The sequence below is a fragment of the Salvelinus namaycush genome, chromosome 40, assembly GCF_016432855.1.
Source record: "Salvelinus namaycush isolate Seneca chromosome 40, SaNama_1.0, whole genome shotgun sequence".
NCBI lineage: Eukaryota > Metazoa > Chordata > Actinopteri > Salmoniformes > Salmonidae > Salvelinus > Salvelinus namaycush.
This window is the reverse complement of record NC_052346.1, coordinates 20,075,668-20,095,190: the sequence shown is the minus strand read 5'-3', so window position 1 is coordinate 20,095,190 and position 19,523 is coordinate 20,075,668. Positions and strand designations below refer to the sequence as shown.

The 19,523-nt window shown below is 39.9% G+C and overlaps 1 protein-coding gene across 2 annotated transcripts; it reads right to left on the bottom strand.

Annotated features, from left to right (window-relative positions):
* Positions 1 to 339: 339 nt before the first annotated feature.
* On the bottom strand, positions 340 to 18,889 carry LOC120033406 (zinc finger protein 658B-like). Of its 2 annotated transcripts, XM_038979752.1 has the most exons (3): positions 18,685 to 18,889; positions 1,450 to 2,502; positions 340 to 1,206 (listed from the first exon to the last, which is right to left on the bottom strand). In XM_038979752.1, exons 1-3 carry the CDS (start codon positions 18,731 to 18,733, stop codon positions 596 to 598), a joined length of 1,713 nt encoding a protein of 570 aa, XP_038835680.1. In that variant the 5' UTR covers positions 18,734 to 18,889; the 3' UTR covers positions 340 to 595. The 2 variants fall into 2 exon arrangements, with proteins under 2 accessions (XP_038835680.1, XP_038835679.1); XM_038979751.1 differs by having other exon boundaries at positions 340 to 2,502.
* Positions 18,890 to 19,523: the final 634 nt, after the last annotated feature.

Here is a 19,523-nt window from a genome sequence, read left to right as displayed (position 1 = left end):
CTGAGCCCCTGCCCAGTCATGTGAAATCCATAGATTAGGGCCTCAGTAATTTCAATTGACTGATTTCCTTAGACAAACTGTTAGTCTTTGAAATTGTGGCGTTTAGATTGTTGTTCACTATAATACGACTTGTAGGACGTATCGTATGTTAAGAATAACAATTTGTATGTTATTTTACGCATTGCTATTCATACAATATGTTACGAACTTGTAATATGTATGATATGTTACGAATTCCAATTTGTTGTTGCTAACATTAGCTAGGTTAGGGGTGAGGGGTTTAAGGTAGAGTTAAATGGGTTTAGGGGAAAGGTTAGCTAACATGCTAAGTAGTTGCATGCTAAGCTAACATGCTAACATAGCTAAAAAGTAGTAAGAAGTTGCAAAGTTGCTAATTAGCTAAAATGCTAAAGTCCTCCTTGATGAGATTCAAACACACAGCCTTTGGCTAGACGTTAGAGTTACACGCCCACCCTTCCACAGAGCAGGAGTAAGGTTTCTAAGGTTTCTCCCCTGTGTGTATACATTGGTGTGTTAAGTTGCTATGGTGAGAGAAACTCACCCAAATGTCAGAGAAGACGTAAGCAGGCTTCTCTCATGTGTGTGTTCTCTGATGAACTTTTAGCTCAGTTGCTGTTTTGAAGCATTTTACACAGGCAGAGCAGGAGTATGGCTTCTCTCCTTCATGTATATGTTGATGTCTTTTTAAGGTATCCAGTCGAGAGAAACTTACCCCACAGTCAGAACAGGAGTAAGGCTTTTCTCCTGTATGTGTTCTCTGATGAACTTTTAGATCAGTTGATGTTTTGAAATATTTTACACAGTCAGAGCAGGAGTAAGGCCTCTCTCCTGTGTGTGTTCTCTGATGAACTTTTAGATGAGTTGATGTTTTAAAACATTTTACACAGTCAGGGCAGAAGAAAGGCTTCTCTCCTGTGTGTGTTCTCTGATGAACTTTAAGCTCATTTGATGTTTTAAAACATTTTCCACTGTCAGAACAGTAATAAGGCCTCTCTCCTGTATGTGTTCTCTGATGAACTTTTAGATGAGTTGATGTTGTGAAGCATTTTCCACAGTCAGAGCAGACGTAAGGCTTCTCTCCTGTGTGTGTTCTCTGATGAACTTTTAGCTCATTTGATGTTTTTAAACATTTTCCACAGTATGAGCAGGAATAAGGCTTCTCTCCTGTGTGTGTTCTCTGATGAACTTTTAGCTCATTTGATGTTTTTAAACATTTTCCACAGTATGAGCAGGAATAAGGCTTCTCTCCTGTGTGTGTTCTCTGATGAACTTTTAACTCAGTTGATGTTTTGAAGCAAATTACACAGTCAGAGCAAACGTAAGGCTTCTCTCCTGTGTGTGTTCTCTGATGAACTTTTAGCTCAGATGATGTTTTGAAATATTTTACACAGTCAGAGCAGGAGTAAGGCTTCTCTCCTGTATGTATACGTTCATGTGAATTTAAGTTTGAAAGTTGAGAGAAACTAGTTCCACAGTCAGGGCAGAAGAAAGGCTTCTCTCCTGTGTGTGTTCTCTGATGAACTTTTAGCTCATTTGATGTTTTGAAATATTTGACACAGTCAGAGCAGGAGTAAGGCTTCTCTCCTGTATGTATAAGTTCATGTGAATTTAAGTGGGAAAGTTGAGAGAAACTAGTTCCACAGTCAGAGCAGTAATACGGCTTCTCTCCTGTGTGTGTTCTCCGATTAACTTTTAGCTCAGTTGATGTTTTGAAGCATTTTCCACAGTCAGAGCAGACGTAAGGCTTCTCTCCTGTGTGTGTTCTCTGATGAACTTTTAGCTCATTTGATGTTTTGAAATATTTGACACAGTCAGAGCAGGAGTAAGGCTTCTCTCCTGTATGTATACGTTCATGTGAATTTAAGTGGGAAAGTTGAGAGAAACTAGTTCCACAGTCAGAGCAGTAATACGGCTTCTCTCCTGTGTGTGTTCTCCGATGAACTTTTAGCTCAGTTGATGTTTTGAAGCATTTTCCACAGTCAGAGCAGACGTAAGGCTTATCTCCTGTGTGTATACGTTGGTGTGTTTTTAAGGTGCCCAGATTAGAGAAACTCGCCCCACAGTCAGAGCAGGAGTAGGGCTTCTCTCCTGTGTGTATACGTTGGTGTGTTTTTAAGGTGCCCAGATTAGAGAAACTAGTTCCACAGTCAGAGCAGTAATACGGCTTCTCTCCTGTGTGAGTCTTCTGATGAACTTTTAGCTGAGTTGATGTTTTAAAACGTTTTCCACAGTCAGAGCAGTAATAAGGCTTCTCTCCTGTGTGAGTCTTCTGATGAACTTTTAGATGAGTTGATGTTTTGAAGCATTTTCCACAGTCAGAGCAGGAGTACGGCTTCTCTCCTGTGTGTATTTTTAGATGTATTTTTAGCTTTGATAGAAATGGGAAAATCTCTTCACAATGTGGGCAGTGATGAGACCTCTTATCTCTCTGATCTTCCTGAGGTTGCTCTCTGGATGTAGAGAATGGCTCAACATGGTAACCTGTGTGAACATCAGAAGAACCAGTCAGTTGGTGTGATATACATGTCAATCAAATGTATTTTATGAAGCCCTTTTAACATCAGTAGTTGTCACAAAGTGCTGAACAGAAACCCAGCCTAAAATCCCCAAAGAGCAAGCAATGCAGATGTAGAAGCACAGTGGCCACAAACAAACTCCCTAGAAAGCAGGAACCTAGGAAGAAACCTAGAGAGGAACCAGGCTGAGTGGTGACCAGTCCTCTTCTGGCCATACCGGGTGACAGGTAGCCTAGTGGTTAGAGCAACCGAAAGGTTGCAATATCGAATCCCTGAGCTGACAAGGTAAAAATCTGTCGTTCTGCCCCTGAACAAGGCAGTTAACCCACTGTTCCTAGGCTGTCATTGAAAATAAGAATTTGTTCTTAACTGACTTGCCTAGTTAACCTGTTTGGGCGCATGTCCAAACGCTAGTGGGACACCTACGACAACATCCGGTGAAATTGCAGAGCGCGAAATTCAAAATACAAAAATCGTAATATTAAACATTCATGAAAATGCAAGTGACTTACATCATTTAAAAGCTTTGTGTTAATCTAACTGCGTTGTCAGATTTCAAAAATGCTTTACGGAGAATGCATACCATGCGATTATCTGAGGACAGCGCCCCACGTTAAAATACTTTTTAAACCAGCACAGGCGTGACAAAATCACAGACAGCAATTAAATAAATCACTTACCTTTGAAGATCTTCCTCTGATTGCAATCCCAAGGGTCCCAGCTACACAATGAATGGTCGTTTTGTTCGATAAAGTCCTTCATTATATCACAAAAATGTCAGTTTAGATGGTGCGCTTGATTCAGTAATTCACTCGTTCAACATGCACACAGACGAATCCAAAAGGTTACCAGTAAAGTTCGTCCAAACAAGTCAAACGATGTTTCGAATTAATCCTCAGGTATTCTAATATCTAAATAAACAATAATATTTAAGACGGAGAATAGTGTGTTCAATATCGAAGATAAATAACGAAGAGCACGCTCTTGTTGATGCGCAAAACATGACTACTTTTCTAAATGGGGGACACCTTGGAAAAACTACAAATACTTGTTCATTTTTCAAAAAACAAGCCTGAAACCCTTTCTAAAGACTGGTGACATCTAGTGGAAGCCATAGAAACTGCAATATGGGTCCTATCTATTTGTATATCCCATAGGCAAGCATTGAAAATACATGTGACCTCAAAAAATAAACATTTCGTATGGAATTTCCTCAAGGTTTTCGCCTGCCATATCAGTTCTGTTATACCCACAGACATTATTTTAACAGTTTTAGAAACTTCAGAGTGTTTTCTATCCAATGCTATCAAGTATATGCATATCCTAGCTTCTGGGCAGTTTACAGGCAGTTTACTTTGGGCACGTCAGTCATCCGAAATTACGGACAATAACCAGTATGCTAAGGAAGTTAAATAAAGGTTAAAAAATAATAATAATAATAAATACACCAACATTAGTGGTGAAATAAATGAATAAATTCTAAAGTTTGGGGTCACTTACAAATGTCCTTGTTTTTGAAAGAAAAGCACATTTTTTGTCCATTCAAATAATGTCAAATTGATCAGAAATACAGTGTAGACATTGTTAATGTTGTAAATGACTATTGTAGCTGGAAACGGCTGAAAATCGACTGTTTTATTGCTTCTTTAACTTCTAGTTCCTCCCAAACCCGGATCCGGGAGCACCCCCGTCAGTAAAAAAGCTGACTAGCATAGCCTAGCATAGCGTCACAAGTAAATACTAGCATCTAAATATCATTAAATCACAAGTCCAAGACACCACATGAAAGATACACATCTTGTGAATCCAGCCATCATTTCTGATTTTTAAAATGTTTTACAGGGAAGACACAATATGTAAATCTATTAGCTAACCACGTTAGCAAAAGACACCACTTTTCTTACTCCACCATTTTTTTACTGCATCAGTAGCTATCACAAATTCGACCAAATAAAGATATAAATAGCCACTAACCAAGAAACAACTTCATCAGATGACAGTCTGATAACATATTTATTGTATAGCATATGTTTTATTAGAAAAATGTGCATATTTCAGGTATAAATCATAGTTTACCATTGCAGCCACCATCACAACTCTCACCAAAGCAACTAGAATAAATACACGAGACCATCGTGTATTACCTAATTACTCATCATAAAACATTTCTTAAAAATACACAGCGTACAGCAAATGAAAGACACAGATCTTGTGAATCCAGCCAATATTTCAGATTTTCTAAGTGTTTTACAGCAAAAACACAATATAGCGTTATATTAGCTTACCACAATAGCAAACATCACAACAGCATTGATTCAAGCCAAAAATAGCGATAACGTATAAACCACCAAAATATATTAATTTTTTCACTAACCTTCTCAGAATTCTTCACATGACAGTCCTATAACATCATATTACACAATGCATATAGAGTTTGTTCGAAAATGTGCATATTTAGCGGCACAAATCGTGGTTATACAATGTGATTAGTGGCCAAAACTTCAAGCAATCTGTCCGGCGCCATCTTGGAGAGGCACCTAATCTAATCGAAAACTATTCATAAACTTGACTAAAAAATACAAGTTGGAAAGCAAATGAAAGACAAATTAGTTCTTAATGCAATCGCTGTGTTACATTTTTTAAATTAACGTTACTTCAGCATACAGCGTGCGCTAAAGCGAGACCGCACCGAAATTCATGGCGGAATTATTATTTGACATTTGTCAACATAAATACGAATTAACAACATAAAGATTGCTTACTATTTGCCGAGCTTCCATCAGAATCTTGGGCAAGGTGTCCTTTCTCCAGAACAATCGTCTTTTGGTTGAAAGATGTCCTCTTCTCATGTGGAAATAGCAGCTAACGATAGCCACCCACTGGAGAGGTGTCCAACTTGTGAAAGCGCGTCACAAAGAAATCCAGGAAAATCGCAATAAACTGATATAAACTGCTATAAGTCGGTTTAAATTAACTACCTTATGATGTCTTTAACACCTATAACGAATAAAAACATGACCGGAGATATAGAACTGCTAAAACGAAAGCGTTTGCAGGACGCCATTGTGATGTCCCCTTGCGCCAGATGCCCCGTTGAAAAGGCTACTTCCGTTCCATGATCCTTTATAGTGGCCCAGATTGCGCAATCCACTCCATTCAAATTCTCACCGCTTACTGACATCTAGAGGAAGGCGTATGCAGTGCATGTAGCCCCATAGCTTACATGGGGACTTATAAACTGACCTCAGAACAGGGACCTCGATTTCAGAAATCTCACTTCCTGACAGGAAATGTGCTGCAGAATGAGTTCTGTTTCACTCAGAGAAATAATTCAAACGGTTTTAGAAACTAGAGAGTGTTTTCTATCCAATAGTAATAATAATATGCATATTGTACGAGCAAGAATTGAGTACGAGGCAGTTTAATTTGGGAACGTAAATATTACAAAGTCCCAACAGCACCCCCCAGTTTTCAGCTGTGCTAACATAATTGCAAAAAGGGTTTTGTAATGATCAATTAGCCTTTTAAAATGATAAACTTGGATTAGCTAACACAACATGCCATTGGATCACAGGAATTATGTTTTCTGATAATGGGCCTCTGTACGCCTATGTAGATATTCCATTTTAAAAAATCATCAGTTTCCAGCTACAATAGTCATTTACAACATTAACAACGTCTACACTGTATTAATGGTCAATTTGATGTTAGTTTAACCTTTCTAGGACACATGTTCCCTAGCGGAACTCCTCGACAACATTCCGCTGAAAAGGCAGCGCGGGAAATTCAAAAATATTTTTTGGAAATATGTAACTTTCACACATTAACAAGTCCAATACAGCAAATGAAAGATAAACATCTTGTTAATCTACCCATCGTGTCCGCGAAAACACAATATATGATTATGTTAGATCACCGCCAAGTCCAAAAAACACACAGCTATTTTCCCAGCCAAAGATAGGAGTCACAAAAAGCAGAAATAGAGATAAAATGAATCACTAACTTTTGATGATCTTCAGATGACACTCATAGGACATCATGTTACACAATACATGTATGTTTTGTTCGATGATGTGCGTATTTATATCCAAAAATCTCAGTTTATATTGGCGCCATGTTCAGAAATGCCTCCAAAATATCCGGAGAAATTGCAGAGAGCCACATCAAATAACAGAAATACTCATCATAAACCTTGATGAAAGATACATGTTTTACATAGAATTAAAGATACACTTGTTCTTCATGCAACCGCTGTGTCAGATTTCAAAAAAACTTTACGGAAAAAGCACACCATGCAATAATCTGAGACGGCGCTCAGATATAAACAACACTTCTCCGCCATGTTGGAGTCAACAGAAATTACATGATAAATATTCCCTTACCTTTGATGATCTTCATCAGAATGCACTCCCAGGAATCCTAGTTCCACAATAAATTGTTGTTTTGTTCAATAATGTCCATTATTTATGTCCAAGTAGCTACTTTTGTTAGCGCGTTTAGTACACACATCCAAACGCTTGTGCAGGTCCAGGCGAACGTCGGACGAAAACTTCAAAAAGTTATATTACAGGTCGAATATACTTGTCAAACTTACTATAGAATCAATCTTCAGGATGTTGTTATCCTAAATATTCAATAACGTTCCAAAGGGAGAATTCCGTTGTGTCTGTAGAAATAATGGAACGCAAGTCGATATCATTTGGAATGCGCATGACCAGGACTTGGCTCTCTGCCAGACCACTGACTCAAACAGTTCCCATCCGGCTCAACATCACAGTAAAAGCTTCATTCAACTTTCTACAGACTGTTGACATCTAGTGGAAGGCGTAGGAAGTGCAAACAGATCCATATCCCACTAGGATTTCAATAGGCGATGAGTTGAAAATCGACCAGCCTCAGAATTCCCACTTCCTGTTTGGGATTTTGCCTGCCATATGAGTTCTGTTATACTCACAGACATCATTCAAACTGTTTTAGAAACGTCAGAGTGTTTCTATCCAACAGTAATAATAATATGCATATATTAGCATCTGGGACAGAGTAGGAGGCAGTTCACTTTGGGCACGCTATTCATCCAAAGTGAAAACGCTGCCCCCTATCTCTAAAAAGTTAATTGACAAAAAAAACTTACTTCTCTTTCACAAACAACGACATTTCTAAGTGACCCTAAACTTTTCAACAGTAGTGTATGTATTCATGTCAATAGGCTGTATGGGAATGGCAATAAAACTATTCTAAAACTGGGTAGGAGTCAAAAACTAAAAAGAGGCAAAAGTCGTAAAAATGATGAGCTATACCATCCTCCACTCAACATCACAAGGGTGATCGAATAATTTGTATGTTTAAAGTAATGACTAAGATATTTCACCCTGAAACTGTATCACTGTGTGTGAAATCCATTAGACACATAAGACTATAAGTGGATAATGTGTGCAGCGTAGGCAGGATAGAATTAGAACATTGTGTTCCTTACAGGACATTCTGTCCCCACCCGTGGAGTGGAGAAACTGTTAGGCTTGCAGAAAATTATGAAACATGTTGCAGAATATGATAAACAATGTATGTGTACAGTGGAACAATACAGCCCGCCTAAAGCGGGGTGGGGTTCTCGACTGATTTGTGTATAAAAGATGGGCTCTGAACTTGAGAGGGCAGAGCTCTCTGAATAAAGCAGGGGGGCCGCACAGCCCTCCATGTGCTCGCCAGAGGTAGCCTGACTGCCATTAGGTACCGAGATGAGATCCTCAGAGCCCTTGTGAGACCATATGCTGACACATGCACATTTGTAGCCTGCTGGAGGTCATTTGCAGGGCTCTGGCAGTGCTCCTCCTTGCACAAAGGCGGAGGTAGCGGTCCTGCTGCTGGGTTGTTGCCCTCCTACGGCCTCCTCCATGTCTCCTGATGTACTGGCCTGTCTCCTGGTAGCGCCTCCATGCTCTGGACACTACGCTGACAGACACAGCAAACCTTCTTGTCACAGCTCGCATTGATGTGCCATCCTGGATGAGCTGCACTACCTGAGACACTTGTGTGGGTTGTAGACTCCGTCTCATGCTACCACTAGAGTGAGAGCACCGCCAGCATTCAAAAGTGACCAAAACATCAGCCAGGAAGCATAGGAACTGAGAAGTGGTCTGTGGTCACCACCTGCAGAATCAATCCTTTATTGGGGTGTCTTGCTAATTGCCTATAATTTCCACCTTTTGTCTATTCCATTTGCACAACAGCATGTGAAATTTATTGTCAATCAGTGTTGCTTCCTAAGTGGACAGTTTGATTTCACAGAAGTGTGATTGACTTGGAGTTACATTGTGTTGTTTAAGTGTTCCCTTTATTTTTTTGAGCAGTGTATTAAATGGGTAGAAGTGTTCCCAACTTACTTGGCGGACATGATGACGGTAGCTAAAGTATTGGGTCAAGATATTATCCCTAGATTTGGTTTACTAGAATCTATTTCTTTAGACAATGGATTACAGTTTTTGCTAATCGGGTAAAAGATAGTATAGGCCAGAAATTGAACATTAAATAGGAAAAGAAATACGGTTCATATTACCTACAATCGGCAGGATTAATTGAACACAGGAGCGATATGGTTAACTTTCTTGGGATAGGGGGCAGCATTTTCACTTTTGGATGAATAGCGTGCCCAGAGTGAACTGCCTCCTACTCTGTCCCAGATGCTAATATATGCATATTATTATTACTATTGGATAGAAAACACTCTGAAGTTTCTAAAACTGTTTGAATGATGTCTGTGAGTATAACAGAACTCGTATGGCAGGCAAAATCCTGAGAAAAAATCCAAACAGGAAGTGGGATATCTGAGGCTGGTCGATTTTCATCTCATAGCCTATTGAAAACACAGTAAGATATGGATCTGTTTGCACTTCCTACGCCTTCCACTAGATGTCAACCGTCTGTAGAACGTTGAATGAAGCTTCTACTGTGATGTTGAGCCGGATGGTAGCTGTTTGAGTCAGTGGTCTGGCAGAGAGCCAAGTCCTGGTCACGCGCATTTCACATGGTAGTGACTTGCGGTCCATTACTTCTACAGACACAAAGGAATTCTCCGGTTGGAACGTTATTGAAGATTTATGATAACAACATCCTAAAGATTGATTCTATAGTTAGTTTGACAAGTTTATTCGACCTGTAATATAACTTTTTGAAGTTTTTGTCCGAAGTTATGCGGGGACCTGCACGAGCGTTTGGATATGTGTACTAAACGCGCTAAAAAAGTAGCTACTTGGACATTATCGAACAAAACAACAATTTGTGGAACTAGGATTCCTGGGAGTGCATTCTGATGAAGATCATCAAAGGTAAGGGAATATTTATATTGTAATTTCTGATTTATGTTGACTCCAACATGGCGGATAAAAAACATTTTTTTCTGAGCGCTGTCTCAGATTATTGCATGGTTTGCTTTTTCCGTAAAAAAAAAATGAAATCTGACAGCGGTTGCATTAAGGAGAGGTATATCTATAATTCCATGTGTATAACTTGTATTATCATCTACATTTATGATGAGTATTTCTGTTGTTTGATGTGGCTCTCTGCAATTTCTCAGGATATTTTGGAGGAATTTCTGAACATGGCGCAAATGTATACTGAGATTTTTGGATATAAATATGCACATTATCAAACAAAACATACATGTATTGTGTAACATGATGTCCTATGAGAATCATCTGATGAAGATCATCAAAGGTTAGTGTAGTAACCTGGTATATTTATGTTTACCAATAGATGGCAGTATTGACTCAAGACGGGGGTTTGCTTCCCGCTATCCGTAGCTATTTCCTATGTCTGCCTATATAACTATGATTAAGAAAGCTTCAGGTAGTTTAAGCCAGGTGCATAAGAGAATGTAAATCTAAGTTACCATTAAATACTAAACCGTACTTAAGTCTCATGAGTCGTAACTCTAAGAAGCCTTTAAGGATACTACAGTTAGTGATTCATTTTATCTCTATTTGGGCTTTTTGTGACTCCTATCTTTGGCTGGAAAAATGGCTGTTTTTCTGTGACTTGGCTCAGACCTAACATAATCGTTTGGTGTGCTTTCGTCGTAAAGCCTATTTGAATTCTGCCATGTTGGCTAGATTCACAACAAGTGTAGCTTTAATTTGGTATCTTTCATGTGTGATTTAATTAAAGTTTGATTTTTATAGTAATTTATTTGAATTTGGCGCTCTGCATTTTCACTGGCATTTGACCAAGTGGGACGCTAGCGTCCCGCCTATCCCAGAGAAGTTAAGGAAAACACACATGAGCACAGGTATAAATTGGTTACAATGCTTATCAATAGTATTAATGACTATTAGGATAACCCCAGATAAAAATGGACTGTCCCCATTCGAGAAAGTGTTTGGTAGATTATATAGAATGCCCGAACTGGGGAGACCAGAATAAGCCGATATAGAAGTAGAGCATACCCTAGTAGAACACATGAGGAGATTATTTGTTAACCACACCCGTATGTCAAAGCTTTTGTGTCCCACAGGTAAATTACAGAAGGTGATTCACTCAATCCAACCAGGAGACTGGGTGTGGATCCAATCCCTGAGGAGAAAAGACTGGAAGAAGCCCTGTTGGGAAGGCCCATACCAGGTTTTGTTGGTAACCGCTTTTGCCATTAGAATAGCTGAGAGAGCCACTTGGTTCTACGTTACCCACTGCAAAAAGGTAGGAACACATACAAACACCGGTGAAAACACACAGAGTTAGGGAGCAGAACCGAGTGCAAATAGGGACAGGGATTTACCTCCCTGACGAAGATTCCCTATCCTGACCTATCATCACTGTGTGCGCTCATAGAGGTGTGGGTATGGGGTGGTTCCTAGCAGATCAACCAAGGGCAGGAGAGGGTTGGCGGTTTTTGGGAAAGACCCTGAGCTGCATCATAGTCTTGGTAATTTTCCTGATATATCCAGATCTACCACCTCCCGGCACCAATTATACTACGTCCCCACAATTGCTAAGAAGTAAAAGACTAACGACCCAACATACCGACCATCAAGGACGAGTGACCTACAAAATAGGAATCAGAGAGGGGCAGAATGTAGGTGATTTTAATGGCTGTAAAACGGTAGTTAATGTGACTGCACAGGAGAAAATTCTGAACCTCACAGCCCCTATAACGGATGTATGGTGGGCTTGTAACAGCAAAGGACGTATCTGACAGATACTACCAAAAGGGTGGGTAGGTACTTGTGCCCCGGTGTTATTTGTCCAACCAGTTAGAATTAGTCATCAGAGGCCAGTTATAGGAGGCCAAAGTAGGCACAGGAGGAGTTTTGACCAGGATGGGAGTAGCCCTGTCTAGATGGATGCTATTGGCATCCCCAGGGGAGTTCAAGATGAATACAAAGCTATGAATCAAATAGGTGAAGGATTTACCACCACGTTCTTTTGGTGGGTGACGATAAACAAACATGTGGATTGGGTCAATTATATATATTATAATCAACAACGATTTGTTAACCAGACTAGAGATGCGGTGAGGGGAATCTCAACTCAGCTATCCACCACCTCCCTCATGACTTGGCAAAATAGGCTGGCTCTCGATATGTTACTGGCAGAAAAGGGCGGGGTATGTAGAATGGTGGGTGTTCATTGCTGTACTTTCATTCCAAATAATACAGCACCAGATGGAAGTGTCACAAAGGCACTGGCAGGGTTGACTGCTTTAAGTGATGAATGGGCTGAGAACTCAGGGGTGAACACATCTGTGACAGGGTGGTTTGATGAAATGTTTGGAAAATGGAAAACCATAGTAGCTACCATCTTGGGGGCTGCTATTGTTTGTATGGGTATGCTCGTATTATGTGGTTGTTGTTTTATTCCTTGTGTCCGAGGCTTGGTGAGCAAGGCGTTGGAGAATGCTGTGAGAATCCAGCAGATGGTGAGGTATGGACCAATTCCTAACTCAGACCAATGGAATGAAGAATACATGCCTCCAGGACTGGCGGACGATGATGACCAATTAGATCCTGATGATCTGCAATTGGATAAAAAAAATCTTAGTTCTTACGTGTGAAGGTTATAGTGAAAATCTTAAAAATGAAGAGCTATAACTGGAAGTAGTGATAGAACTAACCCCTGACATTGAGAAACCAGTACTGTAAATCTATTTATCTTGTGTGTAATATTTAGTCAAAGGGTGAATTGATAGTAGAATTTGTATGTTTAAAGTAATGACTAAGATATTTCACCCTGAAACTGTATCACTGTGTGTGAAATCCATTAGACACATAAGACTATAAGTAGATAATGTGTGCAGCGTAAGCAGGATAGAATTAGAACATTGTGTTCCTTACAGGACATTCTGTCCCCACCCGTGGAGTGGAGAAACTGTTAGGCTTGCAGAAAATTATGAAACATTGTTACGGGATTTTTGTGTTTAATGACTAAAATATGTATACATTTGACTTAGAATTATAAATAAACAGAATACTACTATGTTACTGTATGGATGAATGAATCTTATTATAATCATAATGCTGAATATAATGTGTTCCTTATTAGAAAGAATGGAGTTATCTTCAGACAGGCTGGAATGATGTGTTCCTTACAGGACATTCTGTCTCCACCCAGGGAGGGGAGAGACCTTGGGCCGGTTGTAGATTGTTTAACAGGTGGCAGACAACGTAATGAGGCTGTGAACTGTATTGCCATTGTATCCGAGAGGAGGAAGGACATTTTAAAACCTATGACGTCATTATTATTATATAACCTGATGTAAATTGTACTATGATCAGTACTCTCGAGAATAAACGCTATTGATTGATTGATTTTGAGACTGGTTTCTGTCCATTTAATGCTGATAAGTATCTTACAAATTCTTATGTATGGGCAGAGTGTTTTAATTGAATTGGTTGATAAACATATAGGAATTAAATTCTTTTAACAAACATGTTGCAGAATATGATAAACAATGTATGTGTACAGTGTGTTCCTTAGGGTCTCCCGGGTGGCGCAGTGGTCTAGGGCACTGCATCGCAGTGCTAGCTGCGCCACCAGAGTCTCTGGGTTCGCGCCCAGGCTCTGTCGCAGCCGGCCGCGACCGGGAGGTCCGTGGGGCGACGCACAATTGGCATAGCGTCGTCCGGGTTAGGGAGGGTTTGGCCGGTAGGGATATCCTTGTCTCAGTATGTAAATGTAATAAAATGTATGCACTCTACTGTAAGTCGCTCTGGATAAGAGCGTCTGCTAAATGACTAAAATGTAAATGTAAAAATGTACAGTGGAACAATACAGCCCGCCTAAAGCGGGGTGGGGTTCTCGACTGATGTGTGTATAAAAGAAGGGCTCTGAACTTGAGAGGGCAGAGCTCGCTGAATAAACAACTGATCATTTGTATGCTGGGACTCTGTTTATTAAACTTAGAGCCTTACAACCTCTAGGATACAGATGGAGTTATAAAATAGTTCAGTTAGAATATTGGGATAGAAATTCTCATGACAAAGGGTTAGTAACTACACAGACTCATTTCATAGAACTTCAAAAACACTGGCAGTTTGTCTACTCCACTTCTTTAGTCTACACTCTGAGCACTCCAGATAGCCCAGTGAATAAAACAAATGCTGGCAATATTGGTGTCATCCATACAAGTCTTAGCAGCATGAAATAACGTTTACAATGCATTCAAAAAGTATTCAGACCCCTTGACTTTTTGTTTTTGTTACATTACAGTATGGTTCTAATTCTCATCAATCTACACACAATACCCATAATGACAAAGCAAAAACAGTTTTTTAGAAATAACTGAAATATTACATTTACGTAAGTATTCAGACACTTTACACAATAGTTAGTTGAAGCACCTTTGGCAGCGATTACAGCCTTGAGTCTTGTTGGGTATGAAGCTACAAGCTTGGCACACTCGTACTTGGGGAGTTTCTCCCATTCTTCTCTGCAGATCCTCTCAAGCTCTGCCAGGTTGGATGGGGAGCGTCTCTGCAAAGCTATTTTCAGGTCTCTCCAGAGATGTTTGATCGGGTTCAAGCCCGGGCTCTGGCTGGGCCACTCAATGACATTCAGAGACTTGTACCGAAGCCACTCCCACGTTGTCTTGGCTGTGTGCTTAGGGTCGTTGTCCTGTTGGAAGGTGAACCTTCACCCCAGTCTGAGGTCCCGAGCGCTCTCAAGTAGGTTTTCATCAAGGATCGCTCTATACCTTGCTACATTCATCTGTCTCTTGATCCTGACTAGTCACCCAGTCCCTGCCGCTGAAAAACATCCCCACAGCATGCTGCTGCCACCACCATGCTTCACCGTAGGGATGGTGCCAGGTTTGCTCCAGACATGACGCTTGGCATTCAGGCCAAAGAATTGAATCTTGGTTTCATCAGACCAGAGAATCTTGTTTCTCATGGTCAGAGTCCTTTAGGTGCCTTTTGGCAAACTCCAAGCGGACTGTCATGTGCCTTTAACTGAGGAGTGGCTTCCGTCTGGGCACTCTACCATAAAGGCCTGATTAGTGGAGTCCTGCAGAGATGGTTGTCCTTCTGGCCAGCTCTAGGAAGAGTCTTGGTGGTTCCAAACTTCTTCCATTGAAGAATGATGGAGGCCTCTGTGTTCTTGGGGACCTTTAATGCTGGAAAAATGTTTTGGTACCCCCCCAGATCTGTGCCGACAGAATCCTGTCTCGGAGCTCTACGGACAAATCCTTCCACCTCATGGCTTGGTTTTTGCTCTGACATGCACTGTCAACTGTGGGACCTTACATAGACAGGTGTGTGCCTGTCCAAATCATGTCCAATCAATTGAATTTACCACAGGTGGACTCCAATCAAGTTGTAGAAACATCTCAAGGATTATCTCATAGCAAAGGGTCTGAAAACTTAAAAAACATAAATAAGCAATTATTATAATTTTTTTTACATTTGCAAGAATTTCTAAAAACCTGTTTTCGATTTGTCATTATGGGGTATTGTGCGTAGATTGATGAGGAAAAACATGTAATCAATTTTAGAATAAGGCTGTAACGTACCAAAATGGGAAAAATGGGAAGGGGTCTGACAGTGCCCTCGGAAAGAATTCAGACCCCTTGACTTTTTCCACATTTTGTTATGTTACAGCCTTATTCTAAAATTAAATAAAAAAATATCCTCAGCAATCTACACACAATACCCCATAATGACAAAGCTAAAAAAAGTTTAGACATTTTTGCAAATTTATAAAAAAAGAAAAGAAAAAGAAAAACAAGAGACTCAAAATTGAGTTCAGATGCATCCTGTTTCCATTGATCATCCTTGAGATGTTTCTACAACTTGATATATAAAACATATTAAATATACACTACTGTTCAAAAGTTTGGGGTCACTTAGAAATGTCCTTGTTTTGAAAGAAAAGCACATTGTTTGTAAATTAAAATAACATCAAATTGATCAGAAATACAGTGTGGACATTGTTATTGTTGTAAATGACTATTGTAGCTGGAAACGGCAGATATTTTATGGAATATCTACATAGGCGTACAGAGGCCCATTATCAGCAACCATCACTCCTGTGATCCAATGGCATGTTGTGTTAGCTAATCCAAGTTTATCATTTTAAAAGGCTAATTGATCATTAGAAAACCATTTTGCAATTATGTTAGCACAGCTGAAAATTGTGGTGCTCATTAAAGAAGCAATAAAACTGGCCTTTGCAACTCTGCGTAGAAGGACAACATCCCGGAGTCACCTCTTCACTGTTGACGTTGAGACTGGTGTTAAGTGACCCCAAACTTTTGAATTGTGCTCAGGTGCATCCTGTTTCCATTGATCATCCTTGAGATGTTTCTACAACTTGACATATAAAATATTAAATATATATGTATCAGATATAAATCATCAGGATGTGGTAGTCTACTGGTTATGTTCATCACTTCTCCAATCGTTGTTGAGATCTGATATTCTGTGCAGCGCAAAACGAGACGTAGGCCTATATCATATTTCTCAAGTCCTTTTCAGGCTAAATTCCAGCCGAACATGGAGAGAACGGTAATGCCTAACTACACTGAAAAAATATATAAATGCAACATGTAAAGTGTTGGTCCCATGTTTCATGAGCTGAAAAAAACATCTCTGAAATTTTCCAACAAGCATATTTCTCTCAAATTGTGTGCACAAATATGTTTACATCACTGTTAGTGAGCATTTCCCCTTTACCAAGATAATCCATCCACCTGACAGGTGTGGCATATCAAGAAGCTGATTAAACGGCATAATCATTACACAGCTGCACCTTGTGCTGGGGACAATAAAAGGACACTTTAAAATGTACAGTGTTGTTACACAACACAACGCCACAGATGTCTCACGCTTTGAGGGAGCGTGCAATTGGCATGCTGACTGCAGGAATGTCGACCAGAGCTGTTTCCAAAGAATTGAATGTTCAGTTCTCTACCATAAGCTGCCTCCAGCGTCGTATACAAGTATTTGGCAGTACGTCCAACCGGCCTCACAATCTTAGACCACGTGGAACAACGTCAGCCCAGGACCTGAGGTGGGTCTGGCTGCCAAGTGGGTGGGCCTATGCCTTCCAAGGCCCACCCATGGCTGCACCCCTGCCCAGTCATGTGAAATCTACAGGTTAGGGCCTAATTCATTTCAATTGACTGATGTCCTTATTATATATATATATATATATTTTTTTTTAATTACATTTAACCTTTATTTAACTAGGCAAGTCAGTTAAGAACAAATCTTACTAACAATGACGGCCTTCCGGGTAACAGTGGGTTAACTGCCTTGTTCAGGGGCAGAACGACAGATTTTTACCTTGTCAGCTCAGGGATTTGATCCAGCAACCTTTCGGTTACTGGCCCAACGCTCTAACCACTAGGCTACCTGCCGCCCCTTATATGAACTGTAACTCAGAAAAATCTTTGAAATTGTTGCATGTTGTGTTTATATTTATGTACAATAAACATACAAGAAGCTGGTGAAGAGCTACAAAAGGAAGTAAATAGCCCTATTAGACTGAAAGATGATGGAATTTCATCAAACTTATGAGCTCCCGAGTGGCGCAGCTGTCTAAGGCACTGCATCTCAGTGCTAGAGGCGTCACTACAGACACCCTGGTAAGATTCCAGGCTGTATCACAACCGGCCGTGATTGGGAGTCCCATAGGGCGGCACACAATTGGCCAAGTGTTGTCCGGGTTTGGTCGGTGTAGGCCGTCATTGTAAATAATAATTAGTTCTTAACTGACTTGCCTAGTTAAATAAAGGTTAATAGTAATCATTGTGAGGCTCTCCATGAGCATTAGCTGCTACTTCACTCAATCCTGTTTTAAAAAGTCTCCCTGTGTGACATTCCTTGAGACCAACCAGAAATGTTTCCTTGGCTAAATATTCCCAGATTTCCATAAAAACAGCCAAACATGTTCTCTCGTTTCTGCATCACCAAATGTTGCGTGAGACAAAAGAGTAGGCTAGGTGAGCATCAATCACTAGTTCGGTGCAGCAGACTGCAGGGGTGTAGTGCTGCAAGAGCGATGAGCCGCCACAATGGTGTTTGTTTAGTAAAGGTAGATCAATGTCTTGGACGATCACCTAATGATTAATTATTAGTCCACATAACCAAATATTATTGCATAACATTACTGTTACAACAAAAACAACACCTAATTTCTTACGAGATTTTAGAATGGTTTGCTGAATCGTTCCAAACCCAACAGCGCGCCATTAGGCAGAATGTGCTTTGATTAAAACAAAATACAGGAAGTCTATATAATTTAACAACATCTGCTCTAATTTTCTAACCAAACAGTAATTCAAGAAGATTTAAATGCATATTCCAATGAAATTGTTTGAGATCAAACGATTGGCATGCAGAAACAGCTTGGTCATTTCACTGCTAAAACGCGAAGAATTATAATTCAATATTGACAGTGATGATGCCATGGCCTATTTTGAAATGAGGTATGCCTAACTTGGTGATTGAGGGTATTAAACATTTTCAACGTTCTTGAGACAATGTGTGGGCAAAGGCAGGCGTTACAAGTTTTACAAAGTTTTGCCTCGCAGTGAAGTCTTGAGTTGTTCAGGGATGTGTGATGTCAGAATTACAGAATTCAACCTAGCAATAGACTGGGTCATAACTTATGGAGGTCTAATTTATGAAGATAACTTATAGATAGAACCTGCTCTTACCATGACTAACAGTTGTCCTAATCTTCTCCTTCATCTTTAATGTTGACATTCAGCTCCAGTGTTTGACTGCAGTCCTGCAGGTTCACTGATGCCATCACTGGATTCTGCAGTGCAAACTGGGCTCCACTGTCACAATCAGGACCCAGTGACTGTAGGTTTCTACTCAGTGTGGAAGGAGAGAGGCAGGCTGGGTTTGTCCTCACTGTTGATGTTACCGGCCTCAGACTTAATCTGAGTCGGCCTGTAGTAATAAAGACAAACGGACACAAAAGTTATTTTCTTGACAGTTCTGGCACTTTATTCTGTATAATTATTTTCAATTTTTTCTTGTTCAATTATCTCATTTCAGTAGATCAGGTAGCTAAACATTGACAAAACATTCATTCACATTAGACACAAAGTACACATTTTAAATTGCACAACATAAGTGCACTTAATCTATAGTAGATTTCCTAAATTCACATAAATGCATAAATGACTCAAAAACCATTTAGTACAAGATTGCAGTATGATTTAGGCAGCACTATGTAAACATTTTATGAAAAACCTTGTCTTCACTGTATTATTTCACTCACAAAAAACAATTGTATTTCCCATTCACACCATAGTAAGAATTATCAGGGATGTTACAGTGGCAAGTCAAATTCAAGGACTTAAGTACTTTTTCAAGCGCTAATATTTATTTACTTTAAGCCCCTTGTGCAAACCCTGAATTATAGATAAATATAGAAACAACTGTATGTGTCTGTATATTAGTACACATGTAAAGGACTGATAATCATTACATTCAGCTTCAAAACTGTAGAGCAACTGAAATGTTCTCTCTCTGATGAGGCACT